Source organism: Pantherophis guttatus, chromosome 8 (assembly GCF_059756535.1).
Source record: "Pantherophis guttatus breed Tessera chromosome 8, ASM5975653v1, whole genome shotgun sequence".
In the NCBI taxonomy this organism is placed as follows: domain Eukaryota; kingdom Metazoa; phylum Chordata; class Lepidosauria; order Squamata; family Colubridae; genus Pantherophis; species Pantherophis guttatus.
In genome coordinates, this window is record NC_142070.1 from 78,935,850 (window position 1) to 78,961,629 (window position 25,780).

At 39.1% G+C, this 25,780-nt stretch overlaps 1 protein-coding gene across 1 annotated transcript in view; it reads left to right on the forward strand.

Moving 5' to 3' along the window:
• The first annotated feature begins 397 nt into the window (after positions 1-397).
• The window catches only part of WDR19 (WD repeat domain 19), a 42,007-nt gene continuing 16,624 nt past the window's right edge, over positions 398-25,780 (forward strand). The window contains exons 1-25 of the mRNA XM_034424819.3: positions 398-521; positions 2,077-2,168; positions 2,380-2,445; positions 2,678-2,803; positions 4,170-4,285; positions 5,562-5,677; positions 6,086-6,166; positions 7,387-7,499; positions 7,988-8,161; positions 9,099-9,169; positions 10,154-10,326; positions 10,876-10,990; positions 11,943-12,049; positions 13,504-13,626; positions 14,389-14,538; positions 15,558-15,705; positions 17,437-17,641; positions 17,733-17,892; positions 18,677-18,787; positions 18,914-19,023; positions 20,500-20,557; positions 21,684-21,830; positions 22,700-22,782; positions 23,965-24,048; positions 25,568-25,714. Of these exons, the coding sequence (XP_034280710.1) occupies positions 516-521; positions 2,077-2,168; positions 2,380-2,445; positions 2,678-2,803; positions 4,170-4,285; positions 5,562-5,677; positions 6,086-6,166; positions 7,387-7,499; positions 7,988-8,161; positions 9,099-9,169; positions 10,154-10,326; positions 10,876-10,990; positions 11,943-12,049; positions 13,504-13,626; positions 14,389-14,538; positions 15,558-15,705; positions 17,437-17,641; positions 17,733-17,892; positions 18,677-18,787; positions 18,914-19,023; positions 20,500-20,557; positions 21,684-21,830; positions 22,700-22,782; positions 23,965-24,048; positions 25,568-25,714 (2,882 nt within the window). The 5' untranslated portion in view covers positions 398-515. The remainder of the gene's footprint in view (positions 522-2,076; positions 2,169-2,379; positions 2,446-2,677; positions 2,804-4,169; positions 4,286-5,561; positions 5,678-6,085; positions 6,167-7,386; positions 7,500-7,987; positions 8,162-9,098; positions 9,170-10,153; positions 10,327-10,875; positions 10,991-11,942; positions 12,050-13,503; positions 13,627-14,388; positions 14,539-15,557; positions 15,706-17,436; positions 17,642-17,732; positions 17,893-18,676; positions 18,788-18,913; positions 19,024-20,499; positions 20,558-21,683; positions 21,831-22,699; positions 22,783-23,964; positions 24,049-25,567; positions 25,715-25,780) is intronic.

Below are 25,780 nucleotides of genomic sequence, written 5' to 3' on the forward strand. Positions count from 1 at the left end.
AATAAGCAATCAGGAAACAATATCAATATATAGCACTGTAGATAGAAATCTAGAGCTTTGCATTTTCACTTCATTATTTTATTTATTTTATTCATTTATTTTGTCAAGCCATATATAAGATAACAGGTAAAAGTATAAACATAATTTGAATACATGAAAAAAGCAAGTAAAAAGGAATTTTAGGACAGGGACGGTAGGCACGCCGGTGCACTTTTGCACGCCCCTTTATAGCGTAAATTTGCTAGATCTTTGCATTTATACTTTTATCTCTGAGATGAGAATTCATTGATTTATCATACGCTAATATGACATTAACATTCTCAGTACCCTCGATTGATAACCGCTCCGAAGAACGGTCGCCTCTTCCATTTATCTTTTAGTATCTCTAGGGGCCGCCGTCTCCTGGGTGACGCCGACGCGGATGCCGGACAGGCGCTTCAGTGTGCGCATGCGCCCCTCCTCTCCTCTCCCCCTCCCCTTTTTTTAACCGACGCTCGGTTTCTGAGGGGAAAAAGATGCAGGTAAAGGCCGAGGCGGCGGCGGCGGCGGCTTTGTGGAGCGGGGTCGGTCGAGGGGCTCCCCACCCCGCCAGCCCGGTTTCCTCTGCCAGGAACGGGCTCAGCGCCTTCCTTTCCCTTCCCTTTCGGGCGCCCGTAGCTTTCCCGGTTGGTTAGGACAGGCGGCTGTTCAACCGGTGGGGCGGCGGGGAGCCTGTGGAACGCCTGCCTGCCTGCCTGCTCAGAGGCTGGTAGGGGAGAAGGAGCCTCCGTCGCTGAAAAAGCCTTGGACGGCCGTTTGTCTGGAACGGTGTATCGGGCAAGGGGTGGACTAGATGACCTCCCAGGCCCCCTTCCAGCTCTGTTAATTCTGTCCTTCTGACCATCTCTGCCGTTCCCCTTTCTCCTTCTGGCCTTCCATCTTTCCCAAGACATCGGGGCTCTTCTCCAAGGAGTTCTCTCTTCCCCTTCATTAGGGGGCCCAAGACTTTGGCTGGCTTTTATCTGCCAGTAATTTTTTTTTTTATCTATCTGTCTGTCTATCTTCTCTCTCTCTCTCTCTCTTTCTCTCTCTATTTATCTTATCTATATTTATCTAATCTATCCATCTATCTTCTCTCTCTCTCTTTCTCTCTCTGTCTATTTATCTTATCTATATTTATCTAATCTATTCATCTATTTTATCTCTCTCTAATCTCTCTAATCTATATCTATCATTATCATCTCTCTCTAATCTATCATTTTATACACACACACACACACACACACACACACATATGTATCATCTCTCTATCTAATATATCATCTATATCATCTTTCTATCATCTCTCTATCATCTCTATCTTATCTCTATCTATCTAATCTATCCATCTATCTTATCTCTCTCTCTAATCTATCTATCTAATCTATATCCATCCATCCATCCATCCATCTATCATCTCTCTCTATCATCTCTCTCTATCATTTTATATATATATATATATGTATCATCTCTCTATCGAATCTATCATCTATCATCTCTCTCCACATCTATTTATTTAATCTATCATCTCTCTATATCTAATCTATCATCTCTGTCATCTCTCTATCATCTATCTAATCTCTATCATCTCTATCTATCTCTCTATCATCTCTATTTATCTAATCTATCCATCTATATCTATTATCTCTCTATCATCTCTATTTATCTAATCTATCCATCTATATCTATTATCTCTCTATCATCTCTATTTATCTAATCTATCCATCTATCTTATCTATATCTATCTATATGATCTCTCTCTTATCTATATATTATCTCTCCCCCCTCTAATCTAATCTATCTATCTATCCATCTATCTATCTTATATATATATATCTCTCTAATCTATCTATCTATCTATCTATCTATCTATCTATCTATCTATCTATCTATCTATCTATCTATCTATCTAATCTATTTTATCTATCTTATCTGGCCAACAGGAGAGACTGCTGCGAACTGGCCTTTTATAACAGAAGAACTATGTTCTGCAGATTGAAATAGAAGGCCTTTAAAAAAAAAATTTACAAATGTTTAATTCTCACTTTCCCTCCACAGCGCGTATTTACCCTTTCAGAGAAGGACGCACCTAGTGCCCCTGTGCAATTTGCTTGGCAAAAAACCTTAGGAAACTACATTGCGGTTACAGGGTAAGATTAAAAAAAAAAGAGAGAAATGAATGAAAGATCCTAGGTGTCTGGGTTTGACCTTGCAGAAGTGAAAGGTGTAGAGTGAAAATGTGTTTCTTATCTCTTTGTTTAATCTTCTTCCAAAGATAACGCAAAAATTTCACCACTGATTTTAGACGCATGTGAAAAAGGTTATTGTAATTCTTATAAGCTTTTTTTAATTCATTTAAAGGTACAGTCACACTGTCAAAGTCTTTGATCGCCATGGTCAAAAGAAAAATGAAATTATTTTACCAGGGTAAGTTTTGAATCTCAGTTCATGACTTTAGATGTTCTCTAAATTTAAACTCTCACTTGTGGATGATCTAAAACAGATAATGCAGGTTTTGAAAACAAGGTGTCTTACCCAAATAGATTTTCTCCATCTAGTGTGTCAGTATCTTCAGGTGCAGTTTGGGAACAGGTTATAAAATACACGTAGGGCAGTGATGTTTATTAAAGAGCATTTGGACATTTTTGTCTTTCGATAGGAACTGCATCGCTATGGATTGGGATCAAGATGGAGATACTCTAGCAATTATTGCTGATAAATCCAGTGCTATTTATCTGTGGGATGCCAATACAAATAAAACCATTTTGATGGATACTAGCATGAGGTAATTTATTTATGAAATTAATGTAATGTAATGTGATATAATGTAATAGCAATAGTGCTTAGACTTATATACCGCTTCATAGTGCTTTACAGCCTCCACTGAGCGGTTTACAGAGTCAGCCTCTTGCTCCCAAAAATCTGGGTCCTCATTTTACTGACCTCGGAAGGACAGAAGGCTGAGTCAACCTTGAACCTGATGAGATTCAAACTGCCAAATTGCAGTCAGTCAGCAGAACTAGCCTGAAGTACTGCATTACCATGGCTCTAGAATTATATAAATATATCAGGTAAATTATATCTATGCATTTAAATAACATCAACCTGATTAACATCTATAATATCTCAATCACACATTTTGAGGATATTTGTTTTTAAAGGTAATGTAATACAATGCCATGGATTTCAAGAGTGTCCTCATTTGGTGTGTGTGTCCATCTCACACTGCCACCTTGGAAATTTGATTATTCTCCATATGGAGGAGATTACCTGCAAGTTGGCATCTTCTGTGTACAACTATGTTATGTAATTTTCAGGAGAAATTACAAAAGACTTAACAAAAGACATCTTCCAACAAAAATGCCTTCGTTGAATCCTAAAGATTTGCTGTTTTGTCCATGTTGCTAATGAAGAAGTGCTCCAAAAGAGTTTCTCCTGCAAATAACACATAACATAACAACATAACATAACATAACATAACATAACATAACATAACATAACATAACATAACATAACATAACATAACATAACATAACATAACATAACATAACATAACATAACATAACATAACATAACAAGTGTACCTCCTGTTTTCCTTCCCTTCCTCTTCTACCTCAAGGAGTCAGGTTCAGTCTGTTTTTAAAATACTTTCCCTTCACCCTGGTCTCAAAACAAAACCCTTCCTTTTGTTTTCTTAATGGTTTATGGATAATTTCTCCAAAGTCGTCTCCTTGGATTATTATCTCTTTCCTCCATCTTATTTCACTTCTTCCTTCTCTCTTAGAAGAACAATTAATTTTAAGCAAGGGCAATATTTATATTTTTAAAGAATTTATCCAAATGCAAATGTTAAGTTTGAATTTGGTCATTTCAAGGTATGGGGTTTGATATGAGAGTCTTTTATTGTTCTATTTTCTTTTCTGTTAATTTTATGAATAATTCACACCAAGAACTGTTGATAAATATTGTGCACATAGTTTATCCTCCATTTTATATTACTTTAATTATAATTGAATCATCCTAGTAACCTGATCTGATCTTGATAAAGGGGCTTTTTTGTTGTCCTGTTTATTCCTGAAAAATAAAGTTGTAATCAGCTAAATATTGTTTAATTCAGCAGAGCTTATTTTTATTTTATTTTTATATTTCAGGGAACCAATGTCTTTCTTGTGTTGGTCAAAAACTGAAGCCTTACTAGTTGCTGGAACAGCTAAAGGAAATGTACTAATATATAATCGCCAGACTTCCCGCAAGATTCCTATCCTTGGTCAGTAGCTTGAAAACTGTAGAGGGGGATTTTCTGAAGAGTGGTATTTAAAATGTAACAGGTTTAAGTCAGGAAAAAGCAAATGTGTTACCGATAGAAGAGAATACTTGTAGCTCAGGATTGAACTGTTCTTGGTGTTCTCTGAGCTGGGTGGGTTTTTTGCAGATGTTTCATACCAAATGTGGGGTTCGCTACGAAACTAGCACTGATGAGGTTACCTATTTTGGAAATAAAGCATCTGCAAGAAAAAAGCCAAAGTCGGCACAAGTCCCCCACAAAAGCAAATGTGTGCAAGGGAGAAGTAATTTATATCCAATAGATAAACAGCTCAAGAGTGCGGCTGCACACAAAGTTGTGCTTTAAAACTGTTTACAATCATCCGGTTCAGAAACAAAAACAGAAATAATTTATTCCCATGTTCTCTCAGCATTTCTTTCACTGAGAATGTTGTAGAATGTTCAGGCTGACATATAAATTGCATTTTTTCCTCCCAGCATTTGGCTACTGGAATATCTCGATGGAGTAAATAAAAGTGGGGACGTTTCCTTTAGAAAAGCCAAGTTGGGAATTAATTGTTACCATCCTACAACAAATTGGCAGAGGCTAGGATCTCCAGAGCAATATTTAGATAGTTAGCTTTTTCAGGTTATGCCTTTGGCTTAGTGTTTTTTTCATTCATTTTTGAATCTTTCTCTCATTCCTTTGTTTAAGTTTCATTAGTTAATTCTGTTGAAAGCTATTCCAAGCTTTTGGATTAAAAGGACAAATATCTTGATAATCTAATCATTTTTAGGCTAGTTCAGATCTTTGTTTTTGTAATTTGGCAATTATCACAGATCTTTCGCTTTTAAAAGTCAAAAACATACTCAGTTCATATTTTGGAGACAAGACAGGTTTCTCCAGTATTTTCCTTGAGAACAGAATTTTAAGCATGGGGAAAAAAGCAGATTTTTACCCACAAAGTTAGTTACTATTTAAATAATTATATAATTAATTTTATATTATATTTTATAATATAGGGAAAAATTACCTCATCTTCCTGGGTATTATCTAGTTATACTAGTTACATTTTTCTCCTTTCATGAATAAATACTCTGTTCTCACCTTTACAAATGGCCAGATTTGGCCCTTGAGGTGTTGTGGTATATTTGTCTTCTCTGCATTTCAAATGTGTCTTCTCATTCTATAGTTGTTTGAAAGCTGGCCTCGGGCTGTAATAAAGAGTTGTTAAGAAGCAAAAAATTGGAGATTTTTCTGCCTGTCTTTTTTTTACCAGGCAAGCATACCAAACGGATCACCTGTGGTTGCTGGAGCAAAGAAAAATTAATTGCATTAGGCGGAGAAGACAAATTAATAACGATTAGCAACCATGAAGGCGACACTATCAGAGTGGTAATAAACTTATATTTTTGTTACATGCAAGAGATGAAAAAAAATACAGGAAACCTTTGCACTTTTCCTCTATTTATTCAGTGTGTGTTCTTTATAGGAATCCCCAAACAGTTATATCTCAAATCAATGCTTTAATCAGTTTAGGATTTGTTTTGAAATAACAGGTGATTAATGCAAAACATCACCATCAGGTAACTATAATTATGAAATACACCTTAACTGAATTATTAAATATACCTATCTTAGAGCAATACAAAAATCCAGTCAGCGTTTAAAATATCCTCCAAATGGTTACTGACGATTTCTCAATAAGCATGTTAGTGCCCTACTTCTCTCCTTTTCCGATTAATATAACTCTTTACAAAGAGATACTATAAATTCAGTTAATCCAGAATTTTATTCTTGCAGACAGCAGTGAGAGAAGACCCCAGCAATATGGAGTTTGTCAAGATGAAGACTGATGAAGAAACAGGAGGAAATGAGACCACAGTAGGTTATTAATGACCATCCTGAAACTATATTACACTGATCTTGCTTCATCTGGTGAAATGAAAGACCGCTGAAAAAGAAAAATAGAAAAAAAAAAGTTAACGCTGAAAAATCCATTTGAAATTAAGTTTGAAATTAGCAAAACCAACCTCTTGCCCTGATTCTTAATAAGGCAGCTTGTTTCCGGGGAGTTTAACCTGCAAAGCTTTGCCTGTGAAGTATATTCAATAATTTCCCACTAAACTATAGTTTTTCCCAGTTGTATGATAGGTAGATAGATAGATAGATAGATAGATAGATAGATAGATAGATAGATAGATAGATAGATAGATGATAGATAGATAGATAGAATTCTTTATTGGCCAAGTTTGATTGGACACACAAAGAATTTGTCTTTGGTGCATATGCTCTCATTGTACATAAAAAGAAAAAAAATACATTCGTCAAGAATCATATGGTACAACACTTAATGATAGTCATAGGGTACAAATAAGCAATCAGGAAACAATATCAATATAAATCGTAAGGATGCAAGCAACAAAGTTACAGTCATAAGTGGAAGGAGATGGGTGATGGGAATGATGAGAAGATTAATAGTAATGCAGTCTTAGTGAATAGTTTGACAGTGTTGAGGGAATTATTTGTTTAGCAGAGTGATGGCGTTCAGGAAAAAAACTTTTCCTTGTGTCTAGTTGTTCTGGTGTGCAGTGCTCTATAGCGTCGTTTTGAGGGTAGGAGTTGAAACAGTTTATGTCCAGGATGCGAGGGGTCTGTAAATATTTTCACAGCCCTCTTTTTGACTCGTGCAGTACACAGGTCCTCAATGGAAGTTTGCAATCGTCTTCTTTTCCATGTGACTTTTGCCCCTGATGTCTTGTTCAGATTTCATAGGTGATATGGCAGTATCTTTATACAAAAGATTTTGGACTAGCAAAAAAATAATTCTTTGTATTTGTCAGTCTTTCAAGCTTGGTTCTGTTGTTATTCAGTTTGGCTTTAAAATTAATAAAGTTTAATGATTTGTTTTAAGAAAAACCCTCTTTATATTCATTTTTTATTGGTTCTATTGAGAAAGGTAGTTAGAACCAAAGAAGATTCTTGAATGAGAAGTGAAATGTCTTTAAGAAAAAACCAAGGAAGTTGAATTGTCTTTTGGGGATAAGAGAAAGTGTTGTATTGGAAACATTCTTGTTTCAGTAACCTTTCTCCTTTTTTGTCAGGTGTGCATTGTGGTTGGACAAAAAACGTTATATTTTTTTAACTTCAAAGATCCAGAAAAACCAATTGAACTAGCATTTCAAAAACGTTATGGAAAGATAGTAGCTTACAAATTGTAAGTAACCCCTAAAGTAATAATGTTTCTCTGGAGTGATTGTATTGGTCAGTTGCAACAACAACAATGAAAAAGAGCACTGTGTAGCAACTTAAAAACAAATAAATTTTGTTTTGTTTTTTTGAACTAAAACCCACTCTGTCAAACTATGGCAGTTTAATTCATCATTTTAAAGTGAGTTTTGAGTTTTGGTTGTTTTATTTAGTTAGATTTGGAGGGAGTATATATATATATATATTTAATAAAAGAATATTTTATTTTTTGAATCTAAAATGTAATATCCCTGAAAAAGGATATGCAATTGAGTCTCTCTTAGCACCTTATCTTTTGGTATAAATGTAAGTTAATTTTTGGATAATTTTTCTGTTTTTCTGATCCCGTTCAGTTCTACAGTCATTTCACAATTTAAGATGATCTCCGCATTATTTCTATCAGGAGTTATGATGCCTGAGAGGTTTTATTTTTGGTTCTATTTATTGTTTTTGCAGGTATGGTGAAAATTATATCATGATTGGTTTTTCGCTGGGCTATTTTGTGGTGATTTCAACGCAGGTTCAAGAGATTGGCCATGAGATCTTCCAGGCTTCTGATCATAAGGATTCCTTGGCCGGCATTGCGATCACTGAATCATTAAACAAAGCTGCATCATGTGGAGATAACTGGTGAGGCACAATATTTCCATGTAAGGTCATTTAAATAACAAAAGTACTGTTGTTGCAGAATTTTTTTAATTTTATGAGAAGAGTTGTCCTTAATACTTTAGAATTTTACATATGCAGAATACAGAGGAAGGCAACACATAAACCAATGCTGTGTAGGACCCTCACTCTTTTTTAAGAATGGAAAGGGTTCCTGAGATCCAAATTGTTGAGAATTGCTAGCCTAAACAAAGCTAATATCCAAATGAAAGACTGCCTGCACGTCTTTATATTTTCTCACCATTTAAAGGTTTAGCTGTGAACGAGGTTTTTTTTTATTCGATGTTACCAGTTGTCCCAAAGATGCTTTTTTCAAGAGGCACCTGGACTTTCTGGTTTTTCTTTGAAGATGTTTCGCTTCTCATCCAAGAAGCTTCTTCAGCTCTGACTGAATGGGAGGGAGGGAATGGAAGGATTTCACTGCAAGGAGTATAAACCCTTCCATTCCCCACCCTTCAGTCAGAGCTGAAGAAGCTTCTTGGATGAGAAGCGAAACATCTTCAAAGAAAAACCAGAAAGTCCAGATGCCTCTTGAAAAAGGACCCTGAGGACATAGATACAGCTCCAAGTGGCCTCAATGACCCTCTAAAAAGGATGCAAATGATCAGCTGTCTGCAAGGAGTTTAAATCCTTCCATTCCCCACCATCCAGTCAGAGCTGAAGAAGCTTCTTGGATGAGAAGCGAAACGTCTTCAAAGGAAAAACAGGAAAGTCCAGTTGGCCCTTGAAAAAGCACCTTTGGGACAACCATGACCTGATGGATGACTGAGAATCTCCATAGATGTTACCAGTTCAATTTTTGAAAGCACCTCTCAAAAAATTCTGTGTTTACATAACTGATGTTATGCAATTTATTGCGAAAGTGAGACTACTGAAGAAATCAAATTTCTTTTTATTGTAGTGTCAAGATTCATAACTTGTCAGATCTGACGGAAATGTGCGCAATCATAAACTTAGAGGATGAAAATAAAGGTTTGACAGCTGCCCGGTTTGATAGCTTGCCAGTTTCATTGTTTGTGTTGGATTAAGCAAGATTGATCTTTCAATACCTTTGGAGTCTTTGGGGGACTGAGAAGGAACAGTATCAAATGTGACCTCACATGTTTCATCTTGCCATTTGGTTCAGTTTTCAGTTAATAACAAATCTTAGAGGGCCCTTAACATTGGAATAAAGCCAAAAAAAAAAAAAAAGATAGTTTACTGAAGCTATTGCATTTCCCAAGTCAGATTCTTTAGGAAGTTGGGAATTTCAGTTTCTTCACCTCTGTATGTGAAGGGAAGAAGGGAGCGCACAAGTCAAAGTACCTGTGCAAGTTATCCCAACTTTAGAGAATTATTAGATGGGAAGAGCTCAGGAATTCCAGGAATCCTCCTTACCTTTGCACTGTAATTAAGGGTAAGAAGGTCTGTTTCTGCAGAATAAGTAAGAAACCATAGCCAAACACATATCTTAGGCCCAAACTACCTGCAGGATCGCCTCTTTCTGTTCAGTCCAAACTGCAGGATTCCCATTTTTTTGCAAATCCCACCAAGTTAGGATTTTTCTAAGGATGAGATCCTTAGTGTGAAATAAATGGCTGTTGAGGTTGAGATAAATTCCCTCTTCCTGACTTTGGCAGAGGGATTAAACCTTCCTTTCTACCATGTCCTTTTAGAGTGTCAGAGATTTTTCATATTTAAGTATTTACTTTAGTTTTATAAATGTGTTTTTGTAAAACCTGTTGGGGGATATATGCTTACAAATAAGTAAATCAAGGGCACACATGTTCGTTATTCCTTAAGAATCTTTTCCAATCTGCCAGTCACTGGATGAGTTGGAATTACAACATCCAGACAGAAGCAGCTCATTTAGCGGTTTGAAAGTGTACTTTTTTGAAAGAACTTCATTTTTGTTTTGTTTTTTTTGGCTTTCCAAGACAAACGTAACTATTCAATGTGATATCATTAATATTTTAGGTCTGGATCAGTTGTCATGGACGGACGATGGACAATTGTTGGCAGTGTCTACTAAGCGAGGATTCATCCATGTGTTCTTAACCAACCTTCCCATCCTCGGAGCCTCGTATGGCACAAGGATTGCCTACCTCACCTCCCTTCTTGAGGTCACAGTGGCCAACTACATTGAAAGTGTATGATGCTTTATTCCTTTATAAAGTTCCAGTTGAGATAAATTAGCCTCCTCAGTCCTCAGGACAAGCCATGTGGTCATTTGAGGGGCCGCCCCAGAGAGGGAGGGAGTCAAGCTATTCTCCATGGCACCTGAAGGCCAGACAAGGAACAATGGATGGAAACTGAACAAAGAGAGATTCAACCTAGAAATAAGGAGGGATTTTCTGTCAGAACAATCAATCCATGGAACAGAAGTTGCCTTTGGAAGTTGTGGGAGCTTCATCACTGGAAGCTTTCAAGAAGAGACTGGATTGCCATCGGTCAGAAATGGTGTAGGGCAGGGCTGTCAAACTTGCGGCACACGGGCCGAATGTGTCATGCGCTGGCCACACCCGGTTTAGAGAAGGAGGGAGAGGTCGTGATACGTCATGTGACACCACTGTGACCACGCGAGTTTGACACCTCTGGTGTAGGGTCTCCTGCTTGGGCCGGGGGGGGAGGGGTTGGACTAGATGACCTGCAAGGTCCCTTCCAACTCTGTTAATCTGTTAATCTGTCTGTCCTGGCAGGAACCACCGATAAGAGTTTCTGTTGAAGTTGAGCCCAACTTCGTTGCCGTTGGGCCCTACCACTTAGCTGTGGGCATGAATAACCGGGCATGGTTTTATGTCCTCGGAGAGAGCAGTAAGTATATCACTGGTTCCCTTATTTCTCAGGAGGCTTTCATCGCTCATCTTATCAAATGTCATCTTCATTGTTTTGTGTGTGCTGTTTTTTACCTGGGGGGATGGGAAGGCTCAGCGGTTAAAGGCGCTAAGCTTGTCAGTTGAAGAGCTGGCAACCCGGGTTCGAAATCCGAGTTCCACACAATACGGTAAGCTCCTGTTCCTTGCCCCATCTCCTGCCCATCTAGCAGTTTGAAAGCACGCGAATGCGAGTAGATTAATAGGTACCACCTCAGTGTGAAGATAACAGAGTTCTGGGCGCCATTGGCGTATATAGTCATGCTTGGCCAAAATGACCACGGAAATTATTTTCGGACAACATTGGCTCCCTCGGCCAAGAAACGGAGATGAGCACACGACTGACAGGGAAACCTTTACTTTTACAGGTAGTCCTCAACTTACGACCACGATTGAGCCCAAAATTTCTGTTGCTAAGTGAGACATTCATTAAGTGAGTTTTGCCCCATTTTACAACCTTTGGTGAATCGCTGCAATTGTTAAATTGGTAATTCAGTTGTTAAGCGAATCTGTCGGAAGGTCGCAAAGGGGGAATCACGTGACCCCTGCAACCGTCATAAATAGGGGTCAATTGCTGCGGGTTCAGATTTTGATCACATGACCGTGGGGATGCTACAATGTTTGTGAGTGTGAAAAACGCTCATAAGTCACTTTTTTCAGTTCCGTGGTAACTTTGAACGGTCATTAAATGAACTGTTGTAATCCAAGGACTGCCTGTGCTTTTGTACAAGAATTTGTCACTCTGGAGGCTGTTACATTTCATCCTTGCAGATGTTAAAGACAGTTGTAAGCTTCACAAGTTCAATCTACGCTTATCAAAGGTTCAGAGGTATTTTAAATTGCTTTGATATTTTTTTTTAAAAGTTTTTTTTTAAATTTTTTTTTTTTTGCAGGAGTAAAAAAGCTCAAGGACATGGAATATCTGGGAACAGTAGCCAGTATATGTCTGAATTCTGATTATGCCGCTGCACTTTTTGATGGTAAAATCCAGTTGCATATGGTAAGTATGTTAAGAATTTGGAATCGCCTGTAGTTTGCATGAAGTATGGATAAAGAGACCCATTTAAGCTGCAAGTAGAAAGCTGAGCCAGAAACTTCTCTTATATCACAAATGACAGTAAATGTACTTTTACTCCAATCGAGGTGAAAAAGCCAAATTACATTTTCCAGTATAACTTGGAGGAGGAGAGAAAACAAGCTAGATTCACTAGAACGTGTGAGTTGAAATGAGAGAATTGCAGGTCAAAAACCTAGCTCTAATTCCGGGATGGCGAACCTACTGTACGCGTGCCAGAGGTGGCACGTAGAGCCCTCTCTGTGGGCATGCACACCATCAGCAACTGCTCTTCATGTTTCTTGTGCATTTTGCGCATGCCAGAGTGCCGGAAACCAGCTGGCCGGCACGCATGCGCGCGCTGGAAACCCAAGGACCAGGTATATTGCAATATAGCCTATGTCAGTGATGGCGAAACCTTTCAGCACCAAGGGCTGAAACCAGAAGGTGTGTATTCGTGCGGGCGCCAGAGTGCCAGAAACCCGAAAACCAGTTGGTCGGCATGCATGCGTCTGCCAGCCAGCTAGTTTTTGGATTTCCAGCACTCTGGCGCATGCACGCACATACGCATTCCAGTTTTGGTACTTGGTGCCGAAAAGGTTCGCCATCACTGCTCTAATTGGTTTGGTTTGAAAAATCTGAAGGTTTTAGGGCAGCTTGTGATTTCCTTTAAAAAAAAAAAAGGATAAGATTAAGTTGATTACCAATTGTGAAGAAGGCACAGAAGAGGCTGTACTTCCTGAGAATGCTCAGGAAGATAAATCTATCTCAGCATCTACTTCTGTCCTACTGTCGCAGCACCATTGAGGGTGTCCTGACATACGGTATTCTTGCATGGTATGGGAGCAGCTCTGTAGCGGACAGAAAAGCTCTACAGAGAATCATTAAAACTGCCCAGAATATCATTGGGCTCCAGCTACCAGCCCTGGACGACATCTTTGCATCTCGCTGTTTGAGAAAGTTGCATAACATTCTCAGAGACTCTTCCCATCCTGTTTACAATCTTTTTGGACTGTTGCCTTCTGGCAGAAGATACAGAACAATTAAAACTCGGACCACACGTTTTCTGAATAGTTTTTATCCCAGAGCTATAATTGCACTCAACAATGAACTCAAGGGCCACCATCAGTGAGCTGTTGGACAGCATTATTTAGTCTGTTGTGTGGATGTTTGGGTGGTTGAGGGGTGGGGAATTGTGGTGGGTGGGAGTGTGTTTGGGGATTGTTATGTGTGTTGGACCTGGTCTTTGGATGTTAAGTGAATTTCGTTGTATGGGTATACTGTGTATACACGTACAATGACAATAAAATTATTATTAATTTCCTTAAATTGAAATTAGGCATGATTAAAACCTGTTAGGTTACTATTCTGAAACTCAAAAGTTCTTGTTCTTGTTTTAGATAGAAAGTGAACCTTCAAATACTCAGGAGGAACGGGAGACTAGGCTGTTCCCAGATACCGATGATAAAAGTAAAATTCTGTGCCATTGTTTAACTAGTGAGTTCCTCATCTACGGGACTGATGTAAGTATGGATCGGTTTCAACTCTTCCCCATTCGTTACAGCAAGTGTCGCTTGCTACGTATATTATTGCCATCTTTTGGCAGTCATAGAGTTTGTGGTACTGCTAGAACCTACATTGCATCTTGTGTAAATGTAGGTAATCCTTGACTTACAACCTTTCATTTAGTGATCATTACAACAGTGACAACAGCGCTGAAAAATGTGACATGACCATTTTTCACACCGTTGCAGCATCCCTGTGGTCACGTGGTCAAAATGTAGAGGCTTGGCAATTGGTTTCATATTTATGACGGTTGCAATCACCCGGGGTCACATGATCCCCTTTTGCGACCTTCTGACAAGCAAAGCCAATGGAGAAGCCAGACTCACTTAACAACCATGGGAAGAAAGGTTGCAAAATGGGGCAAAGCTCACTTAACAATTGTCGTGCTTAGCAACAGAAATGTCGGGCTCAATTGTGGTCATAAATCAAGGACCACCTGTAGATACCATAAATAACACCTGATAGAGCAAACCGCCTATAAACTGCCTTTAATTTTACTGTCTTAATTCCTATTCTGACATTAAGGTATCCTACTATATATACATCTTGAAGGGTACCGTCTATATATTTGATATTTGGTATATATTTCAGATTAAAAGTCTTTTGCAAGTCACATATAGACAACAAACGATACATTTATAATCGTATGGTTTACATTTTGATAAATTCATCTCTTACTATTATGTTTGTTTGCTCTCTCTTCCTTTCCTTCTCCCTAGACTGGCCTTATTCAATATTTTTACATTGAAGACTGGCAATATGTCAATAAGTATCAGCATTCAGTTGGTGTGAAAAAAATCTTCCCAGATCCCAATGGAACCAAATTAGTTTTTGTTGATGCCAAAAGTGATGGGTTCGTTTACTGTCCTGTAAGTCATTCCATTTCCTTTGTACTTATATATTTTCAGTTGGTTTCTACATGCATATTATACTCTTGCCTTCCCACCCAGCCCAGTAATTTCCTACGTGACTTTTATCAAATAAGGTAAATTTGTTGACTTTTTTTTCAATGAACTATGTATCTTCTTCCTTTAAATAGAATTTACCAAATAAGTCACATTGTAAGACCAAAAGTTCTTTTATGGGATCAAGATTGCAGCTGAATTTCTATGTCAAAATTATACAAAAAGTTCCATTATGTTTTCAATATTGCTGAAAGGCTTCAATGTTATTCCAGTCTTTATACTTAAATAACAGTGCATTATTCTTCATCATAAAATGAAAGTTTCTTGCTACACATCTTTTTTTGCCTGGTTTTGGATGTTGATCTATATAAGTAGTCCTTGGCTTACAGTCATTCATTTAAGTCAAAATTCACTTAACAATTGTCTCACTTAGCAGCAAAGATTTTGGGGCTCCATTGTGGTTGTACGTCGAGGACTATCTATACTCCTGGTCTGCATACATGTGAAATGGATATTAAGCATTTAATGACTCTTTTGATACTAAAGTATGTAGATAATGCATCAAAATGACTAAGATGTAATAGAGTTAAATATCCTGGCTTTGGTTATAGGTTGGAATACAATTGATAAGGTTAAAATGCACTTCGAATAAAATATATCCGTTTACAGATAATATAACTACAGAACATGGAAATCAAATGCCCATTTGAGATTAATGATGGAATGTGATAAGAATGTAAAATAAAGCAACCTTGTTTTATTTCTTTGAACAATGTTTGTGTTCCTGTTGCCTTGTGACCAGGATGCTTTTATTGAGATCCGTAACCTGAGATTAATTTTTTTCCTAATTCTTTTAAGTGTGTGAACTCAGAAATGGGAGCTACACCCATCTCATTCCTCTAAAAGTCGTCATATAGCACATACTTAAAACTTTGGCAATTGATTTTATTTAACAAGCTAATTTTGCATTGCTATCTTTGCAGGTGACTGATACTGCCTTTGAAATTCCAAATTTGCAACCAACCATCAAAGGCATTCTGTGGGAAAACTGGCCACTGGATAAGGGTGTATTTGTGGTCTTTGACGATAACAAAATATACACTTACGTGTTTCATAAAGACACCATACAAGGTATTAGTTTAGTTTAGTTTATTATATTTATATACCGCCCTTCTCCCGAAGGACTCAGGGCGGTGAACAGCCATGGTAAAAACAATATACAACAAAAATTAAAAAAACTTAATTAAAATAATTCAGTCATTGGCCGAATTTAAAACACCCAACTAAAATCATTTAAAAACCCCTATCAAAACCCAATTTAAAAACCTTTATCCCGTCAGACTAGCTTGCTGGAATAATAGGGTCTTCAGAGCGCAACGGAAGGCACGGAGGTCGGGGATCCTTCGTATGTCCGGGGGCAGTTCGTTCCATAGGGCCGGGGCCCCCACAGAGAAGGCTCTCCCCCTGGGGGTCGCCAGCCTACATTGTTTGGCCAACGGCACCCTGAGGAAGCCCTCTCTGTGGGAGCGTATTGGTCGGTGGGAGGCAATCGGTGGCAGAATGAGGTACTGTAGATAACCAGGTGCTAAGCCATGGAGCTCTTTAAAGGTGGTAACCAACACGTTGAAGCGCACCCGGAGGACCATCGGGAGCCAGTGCAGCTCGCGCAAGAAGGGTGTTACATGGGAGCGACGAGATGCCCCCATTATTACTCGCGCGGCCGCATTCTGGACCAGCTGGAGCCTCCGGGTGCTTCTCAAGGGGAGCCCCATGTAGAGAGCAATACAATAGTATTGCAGCTGTTTTAATATTTCCAAATGATCCTTAGAGTTTTATAGGGTAATATATGGAAACGAGAATTTGCCAGAATTTCACAGCTTTAAGGATTATGATTAGAAGAAAAACAGAAAAAGGTGCAAGAATGAGGAGGGAAAAAAAAACCTCATATAATGTGCTAGTTTGTGTACCTTGTTTATCATAATAATGTTCCTCTGTGGGACAGTGAGGAACTGTAGAATTTCTGATCTCATTTATTTTGTTATATTTACGTCGTATTTGGATGGCGTTCAACGAAGCTAAAACAATGCATACAATAAATATGAATATTATTAAATGATTCTTTAACATTGTAAAAGAGACACATATATATATGTGTGTGTGTGTATATGGGTGTATGTGTATATATATATATATATATAAAGCAAAGAGCAGTGGAACTAATTAAATATTTTGCAAATCCTCTGTTCTTTGTCCCAAGCAATTCCATATTGCCTTCTGGTGGACATTGTTATCTCTTAGAATGATTCATGTATTACGCTAAACCAGAACAGGGCATTTTAAAACCTGTGGACCACATCTGACTCTTACTCACAACAGCGGTGGAGGGGGTGGCAGCAAGGGAATGGCAGCTGCCCTCCATAACTCTCCCAGTTTCTCATATGACCCCTTCGGAAAATTAATTGCTCATCCCCGGGCTAAAGCACAGTGCTAGGTTTACACATTATTATAAATCATGGTTTATAAACCACCACAAATGGACTTGTGGCTATATAATTTTTAGCAACGGAGCAGCATTTATGCATAGGTGGTTTTCCTTCCTGACTGATTCATAGGCACTAAGGAACATATACATTGTGCACATGTGTGTGTGTGTGTGTGATTACCATAGAAACTTCTTCAAAGAAAAACCAGAAAGTCCAGTTGCCTCTTGAAAAAAGCACCTTTGGATGTTTTTTAACATAGAGTTTTGCAAAGACTTAGTTGTAAGAAACTGAAAACAATGCACTTTTTCCTCAGAATATAATCCTTTGGTTTCGAGGTCATCTTATACGAACTGCAAATGTATTTCATTTTCTCTCATAGGGTCTAAGGTGATCTTGGCAGGAACAACCAAAGTTCCTTATTCCCACAAACCTTTGCTCTTATATAATGGAGAATTAACCTGTCAGACTCACAGTGGGAAAACCAACAGTATCCTCCTTAATACTCACACTTTTCTGGGCACTCTAAAAGACCAGGGCTGCGATGAATTGAAACAAACGCTAACTCAGACTTTGCTTTTGAAAAGGTGAGTCATCTCTTGATTGCAGCGTGGAATATTTTCAAACATAGGAAGGAGGGCTCAGCCTCACGGTTACATTTCATTTCACCTGACCTAGGTTTTCCGAGGCCTGGGAGATATGCAAACATCTGAACCAACCGTCCAGTTGGAATGAGCTAGGCGAGGCCTGCCTTCATCACATGGAAGTAGAATTTGCAATACGGGTGTACAGGACAAACAGAAACGTTGGAATGGTTATGTCCTTAGAGCAAATCAAGGTATGGATTTCTAGGCTTAAGTATTGACAATTCTGTTTTTTAAAAAAATAATTTAAAAAATCATAGAATGGTATGGAAAAGTGATGGTGCTAATTTACTGCCCAGCCCAAGCGCAAAGTTTTTAAAATTTTGAAAAATGCCATTAGGAGATAATTTAGCAATAAAAATAAATCTGGAATGGAGAGATTGTGCGGAAAATTATGTACGCTTAGCAAAGCTCAAATGTTCTCAAAATCCTAATCTCTTAATTTGATGATTCCCTGTATGTATCAGATTTTTATTGCTCTGCATCTGCACCAGATAGAGATTCAGTCCATCATTCTCATCCAGCACATTCCTTCGCTTTATACACCGTTTTTTTCCTGGAGGAGGAAGAAGACATTTCACTTCTAATGCAAGACGCTTCATTAGTTCTAGCTGCCTCCATCCTGCCAGAACCAATGAAGCTTCTTGGATGAGAAGTGAAACATCTTCATCAAAGAAAAAAACAGTCTAGGTGCTTTTTGAAAAATTATATTAGACTCTTCCCTCCCCTCTCCCCTCCCCTCCCCTCTCCCCTCCCCTCTTTTATTTTGCTCTGGTCTGCTCTATGCTCCTTCCCTTCCCTTTCCTTCCCTTCCCATGCCATGTGTCTCGCTGGCATCCAACTCAAAAGATACTGGTTTTCTCTATTTCATTAGGTGTTTTTTTTTAACTTCTACATAACAATAATTACCCAAAGAACTACCTTCATTTTAGATAAGTTATAATAAAATTTGAGTGTTGTCCACGTCTTCCTTTTCAGAGCATAGAAGAACACAATCTTTTAGCGGGACATCTTGCCATGTACACCAATAATTTTAATTTAGCTCAGGATTTATATCTGGCATCTTCTTCTCCCACTGCCGCACTTGAGGTAAAAGCTTAAACCACCCGGTATTTCACTGGGGGTCATTTTTTTCCTCTTTTTTAAAAAATACACTGCATTTGCTTTGGGAAAGGTAGTTGTAATTAGTTAAATCTGTACTATTTGTGATATTAGATGAGGAGAGATTTGCAGCAGTGGGATAGTGCACTTCAGCTTGCTAAACGTTTAGCACCGGACCAGATCCCTTTCATATCCAAGGAGTATGCTGTGCAGCTGGAATTCACGTATGTTCCCTCTGAAGTGGCTAAAGATATTTGATACATACAAATTTATATGGTTGAATTAACCTTAAGAATCCATTCTAAAGAGCCTCGAATTAGAAGATCCTTAGCATTTGTTTAATATCTTTATGGTGTCCAAGACTGAGAAGTTCTTGATTCCCGCAAACAGGTTATTTCTTAGAGAGAGACTAGGGACCGGACCCCTGGCCCATCTAGTCCAGCTGTCCGTCCTCAAAATGGCCAACCAGCAGCAAAAAGAAGCCCACTGGCCTTCCATTGTCAGTCACTGCCATTAAGGCTAACAGCGGTTCATCCTCAAAACTTCCATGAATTGATCCAACCCTTTTTTTTTTTTTTTTTTTGAAGCCAGCCTCGTTGGTAGTTGCTACCACACCGTCATCTTTTAATGAACCCAGACTCCCTTGCGGGGTGGAGTCTGGGCAACTGAATGGAGCCGAGTGTTTACTGGCTGGCTGCCCTTCCTGTCACCAATGTGGAGTTTCTTCCAGCCTATATATTCTCAGTGTTCCCAGAGAGAGAAATATCTGCCTCTACTTAGAATCGAACTCACAACCTCCTAATTGCGAGGCGAGAGCTCCACCTCTAGGCCACCACACCACTCGTGTATAATGACCGCAAATGCCAGGAAGATATTCTGAGGCCGTGTTCAGACATCAGGTTCCCTTAATACGTGTCCATTATGCCAGCGGTCCCAAACCTTTGCAGCTTGGTGGACTAGCTGGGGGAGGGGAGAGGGGAACCGGGCCATGCGATTGGTGGGCCGGCACTCGCATGAGTGAAACTGTGTGTGCGCTGCACGCCAGTTCGCTTTCATGTGAATAGAGCTGCACATGTGCTCCGGGCCACCTCACACATGGCCTGGTTCCTAATAGGCCACGGACCGCTAGTGGGGTTGGGGGGACCCCTGTGTCATACCAAAGAAAGATAGGGATGTATATTTCTTTGTGATGCAACAATCAATACCCTGTTTCCTTTAAAATAAGACATCCCTTGATAATAAGCCCAATCGGGCTTTTGAGTGCATGTGCTAAAATAAGCCCTCCCCAAAAATATTTAAATGCACGTGCAGCCAGTCCCCGCCATTTCCTCTAGTTAGGGTTAGGGAGACAGAGCTGGAAATCGGGTAAGACGGCAAGAGGAGCCCCATCTTGCTCCACGCGCCCCAAAATAATAAGACATCCCTGAAAATAAGGCCAAGCGCTTATTTCGGGGTTCAAAAAAATATAAGACAGGGTCTTATTTTCAGGGAATCATGGTAGTTTGGGCTGTTACATCTTTCCTACTTCAAGCCACAAACCACATAAACATCCCATAAACATAAACACAAAGACCACTTTCCAAGTTTTACTACTGTCGCCGGGGTCTTTCAAAACGCTCCCGCTGGAATCTCTTTCAATGTTTTCTTCATTTTGTAACCTTTGAGAAGACTCTAAATATATCGCTGACTTTTAATTTTAGGGGTGATTACGTGAATGCTTTGGCCCATTATGAAAAAGGAATCACGGGCAACAATAAGGTAATACGCTCTTGGTCATGGCTTCAGGGTGGATATTCATATGTCTAATTATATTAACTTTATGATTTAAGATCTCAAATAATTTAAAAATTGATTGTGCCTTGGAAATAGCAACTGAGCTATGAATATTACTTGGTCTGCTGTGTGGATGCTTGGGTGGTTTAGGGGTGGGGAATTTTTGGCGGGTGGGTGGGGTGTCAGGATTGTCATGTGTGTTGGGCTTGGTCTCTGGGTGTTATGTGAATTTCATTGTATGGGTATACTGTGTATACACGTTCAATGACAATAAACTTTATATATAATATTAAAGCAAACCATGTTAGATATTTGCAAGTGCATAAAATCTTATGAATTCCTGATTTTTTAACTTAAACATCGTTATCACCATTTGTCAAAGAAAATTAGTTTGTTCTTAGGTAGATTCAACTGTACTTTGTATAACTATTTTTACAAATAGTGATTTTTAGAATAATTATTTTGTTCAGGCCTCTTTCCACTAGAAACAAAATAGTCTTTCTTTAGTAGGTATGTTTCAGAATTGGTATTATTTACATGCAGTGTGAACAAATGTACTTGAACCAATACATTTTTGTAGGTGAAGTAGAATATATAATTCTGAACAAAGTAAATGCTAATTTTTAATACAGGTAATCCTTGACTTACGACCGTAATTGAGCCCAACATTTCTCTTATTAAGCGAGACAGTTGTTAAGTGAATTTTGCCCCATTTTACGACCTTTCTCGCCACAGTTGTTAAGCGAATCCTTGCAGTTGTTAAGTGAGTAACAGGGCTGTTAAGTGAATCTGGCTTCCCGGTTGACTTTGCTTGCCAGAAGGTCGCAAAAGGGGATCGCGTGGCCCCGGGACGCTGGAACCATCATAAACGTGAGACAGATGTCAAGCATCTGAATGCAAATCATGTGACCGTGGGGGATGCTGTTGCAACGGTCATTAAAGGGTGAAAACTGGTTGTAAGTCACTTTTTTCAATCCCGTTGTACACAGTCACGAAACGAACTGTTGTTAAGTCGAGGACTACCTGTATGGCTCTATATTTAACAGGACTGTTTTTTTAATGGTGCTTTTTTGCTTCGTTGCAATTTTTACGTCTTTCTCTTGATTGTCAGTTCCAAGAACACGATGAGGCCTGCCTGGCCGGAGTCGCACAGATGGCGATTCGCATGGGAGACATTCGGCGCGGCGTTAACCAGGCCATCAAGCATCCGAGCCGAACGTTAAAAAAAGACTGTGGAGCTATTCTGGAGAGTATGAAGGTAAGTTAATATACGGTACTACAACTATTCCTGGTGTAACATTTCGGTTGCTAAGCGAGACACTTTGTTAGATGAATTTTGTCCCTTGGTTGCCATAGTTGTTAAGTGAATCACAGCAGTTCTTAAGCCAGTAACATGGTTGTTAAGTGAATCCGGCTTCCCCATTGACTTGGCTTGTCAGAAGTTCACAAAAAGGGATCACGTGACCCAGGGGTGGGTTCTACTTACTTTTACTACTGGTTTGCAAGCTTCTGCGCATGCGCAGATCACCCATGATGACAGAGCCTCCCACCGGTTTTACTACCGGTTCTATAGAACCAGACTGAACCGGGAGCAACCCACCACTGACGTGACCCCCAGGACACTGCAACTGTCATAAATACGAGCCAGTTGCCAAGCGTCCAAATTTTGATCACATGACGACAGAGATGCTGCAATGGTCGTAAGTGAGAAAAACAGTCAAAAAGTCACTTTTTTCAGTGCTGTTGTAACTCCAAATGGTCACTAAATGAATTTCAAGGGGAGCATTACCTGCAGACCAGAGGTGGGAAACTATAGCTCCTTTATGACTCGTGGACTTCAACTCCCAGAATTCCTGAGCCAGAATGGGAACTTGGCCCTTTTATGACTTGTGGACGTCAACTCCCAGAATTCATGGCTGACTCAAGGATTCAGGGAGTTGAAGTCCACAAGTGTTGGACCATAGTTCCCCACTCCAGCTGTAGACCAAGAAAATTTAATTTAATTTAATTTAATTAATTCAATTTATATGCCGCCCTTCTCCGAAGACTCAGGGCGGCATAAAATGTTCACAAAATAAATTACGCTAAGCTGAAAATCTGTATTTTTTTTTTTTTTTTATACCTTAGCAATTTTCAGAAGCTGCCCAGCTTTATGAAAAAGGACAATATTTTGACAAAGCAGCTTCAGTCTACATACGATGCAAAAACTGGTAAGTGTTATTATATAATTGCAGATAGAAAGTCGTGACAGTTTTGCTGACTTTCTGGATTATCAAGCTGCCATATCCTTTCTATTGTTATTTGCCTTTCAGACCAGGAATACTTTATAATATTCTAATTCTCTTGTGTCGTGCAATTCATTTGCAGCAAGTTCACGGGCTCAGAAATTGAATTACTGGTATTGGAGCACTCTATGCTACTTTATTTCATTTTTATTTTATTTATTTTTAACCCAGAAGTTCTGGAGAGGTTCAAGGTATAAAACTGGAATAATGTCTGTCATGAAGTCCTGACCCAGAGTTGGGCTTTATTATTCATATTTATTTATTTGTTGATCAGTTGCTCAATTAACTATTGTTATCTGGGTGATGCATAACAAAATAAATAAATGTCTCTATAATAACATTGATTTTCAAAATAGGCATTTCTTCACCAAGAAGTCTAAAACTCATGATAAATACCTCTTGATGTGAGGCACACATGTTCCGTGGCATTATGTCATGACACACAATGATGCTAACTATTTTCTCCAATTTTAAAATCCCATTGAAATAAGTTCTTGGATTAATGTCTGATTCAGGTAGTCCTTGAGTTATGACCAGAATTGAGCCCCAAATCTCTTCTGCTAAGTGAGATATTTGTTAAGTGAGTTTTGCCCCGCTTTATGACCTTTCCTGCCATAGTTGTTAAGTGAACCATTGCAGTTGTTAAATTATTAAAACGGTTCTTAAGGGAATCTGGCTTCCCCATTGACTTTGCTTGTCAGAAGGTTGCAAAAGGGGATTACCTGACCTTGGGACACTGCAACAGTCATAAATACAGGCCAGTTGGCAAACTTCTGAATTTTGATCATGTGACCACAGAGATGCTGCAACAATTGTAAGTTTGAAAAAAGTCACTTTTTTTGTCAAGGACTACCTGTATCTAAACAACCGATCAAATTCCTTTCAAGGTCACCTTTAAAGTTTTGAGGCTTTTGTATTTTTTTTTTTTTTTGTAATATCCTAAATTAATAAAATTGTTATAAAAAAAATAAAGTTTTGAGACTCGTAATTAAGCAAATTGTCTTTTTCTTGATCCAATGGAGTGGGTAGAACCAAACTAAACCGCGAAATGTGTCTACTTAATTACTTAATTACACTTATAAAATATAATTAATTCCTGTTCTTTAGGGCCAAAGTTGGCGAGCTGCTTCAGCATGTCTCTTCTCCAAAAATACACCTTCAGTATGCCAAAGCAAAGGAAGCAGATGGCAGGTACACCTTCCTAGACTTAACGTTCCAATATGTAGGCCTAACCTATCTTTTAAACTTTTTAAACTTTTTAAAATTCTTAAATTTTAAATTTGTCTTATGAATTGGGGTGTTTTAAATTTCATTTTTCGGGCCAATTATTTAATTGTATTTTAATGGTTTTTTAACATTTGTATTATATGTATTTTATTTGGCTGTTCACCGCCCTGAGTCCTTCGGGAATTCAAATAATAATAATAATAATAATAATAATGATGATGATGATGATGATGATGATGATGATGATGATGATGTTTGCTACGCCAGCAGTCATGAGGTCTGCTGCTTTTAGAAAAACGTTGAGCGGCGCATCCCGCTAGAAACTCTGCCCTCCTTGGGCATAAATGCAGCAACACAACACAAATAATGAAGGGATGGATTTTTCCTTCTATGCCACCCCACTCCAAGGGAGACGGTCACTTTCTCAATTTGATAAATAAAGATAAATAAATAGGGTGTTGTAGTCTGTCAGCCATCGAATCAGCAGCCGAATCAGATGAGGAGGCGGAGTGGGAGTGAGGACCAGCATCAAGGCAACCTGAGAGCTCCAAGGGGGAAGAGGGAATGGAGCTGGCAGAGAGAGAGACAGAGGCGGAGCCTAGGCTGTCAATCAGCCCTCAGATGGAGAGTCAACAGCCCCCCCCAGGTCTGGAAGTGGCTGATGAGGAAGAGGAAGAACAGCTGGGTCCAGTGCCTGATGCATAGATGCATATTGGCAGAGGAGAGGAGAGCAGTGGAAATCTATGGGCCGGTCCTTGGGATAGAAGAGCCACCGCTGCTAGGGAAGCCCCACCCTAGCTCTGGGGATAAAAGGCAGGGGGCGGAGATGAATAGGTGTGGCAGACAATTATTTGTCTCCCTATCGGTCAGCCACTGATAGCCCGAACTTCTGAATCCTATCAGGAACTGTATTGGAATCCTGTCTTGGAATCTGCAGCGCTGAGAGTTGGGCGTGCCTTTGGACTGTGTCTGTCTGTGTGTGTGTGTGTGTCTCCGCTGCTAAGAAAAGAGTGAGCGCACCGTCCAGGAGGTCTGTTACGAGTGTGATGATGGAGAGAGAATCCTGGTGCGTTGGAATCAGTTCAGGGGGAAAGGGAGCAAGTTTCACTTTCCACAGGTGTGTGTGAGAGAGTCTCTTTGCTGGGGTTGCTGGCGCTCCTAATAAATGGAACGTTTAGTTAAAAAAGGCGTACTTGTCGTGTTTGGGAGCTGGGTCAGAACATAGGGCTTGGCAGTCCTACCAGATAAACAAACAGGAAACAAAAGATAAGCTAAATTTACTTTATTGTAAAGCTGCATTAACAGAATTTTGCAGGTCTAAAAGTATACTTCTCACAGTTCTCAGCATCCCTTCGCCCCGTCTCCCAAGGCCATTCCCATGTGCCATTACAATTACTTAATTACCATACTTTCACACACTTAATTTAAAATTTCCCATGTCAAAATTGGACTAACACTAATGCCGGATGATTTGTCCTTTTAGATACAAAGAAGCTGTTTTGGCCTATGAAAATGCTAAGCAGTGGGACAACGTGATCCGGTTGTATTTGGATCACCTGAATGATCCAGAAAAAGCTGTGAGCATCGTCCGGGAAACCCAGTCTCTTGAAGGAGCCAAGATGGTAGCCAGGTAATCGAGTGATTATTTGTTTATTATTTCATGATCTCTGAAATCATTAAAAAATTGAGTGCATTC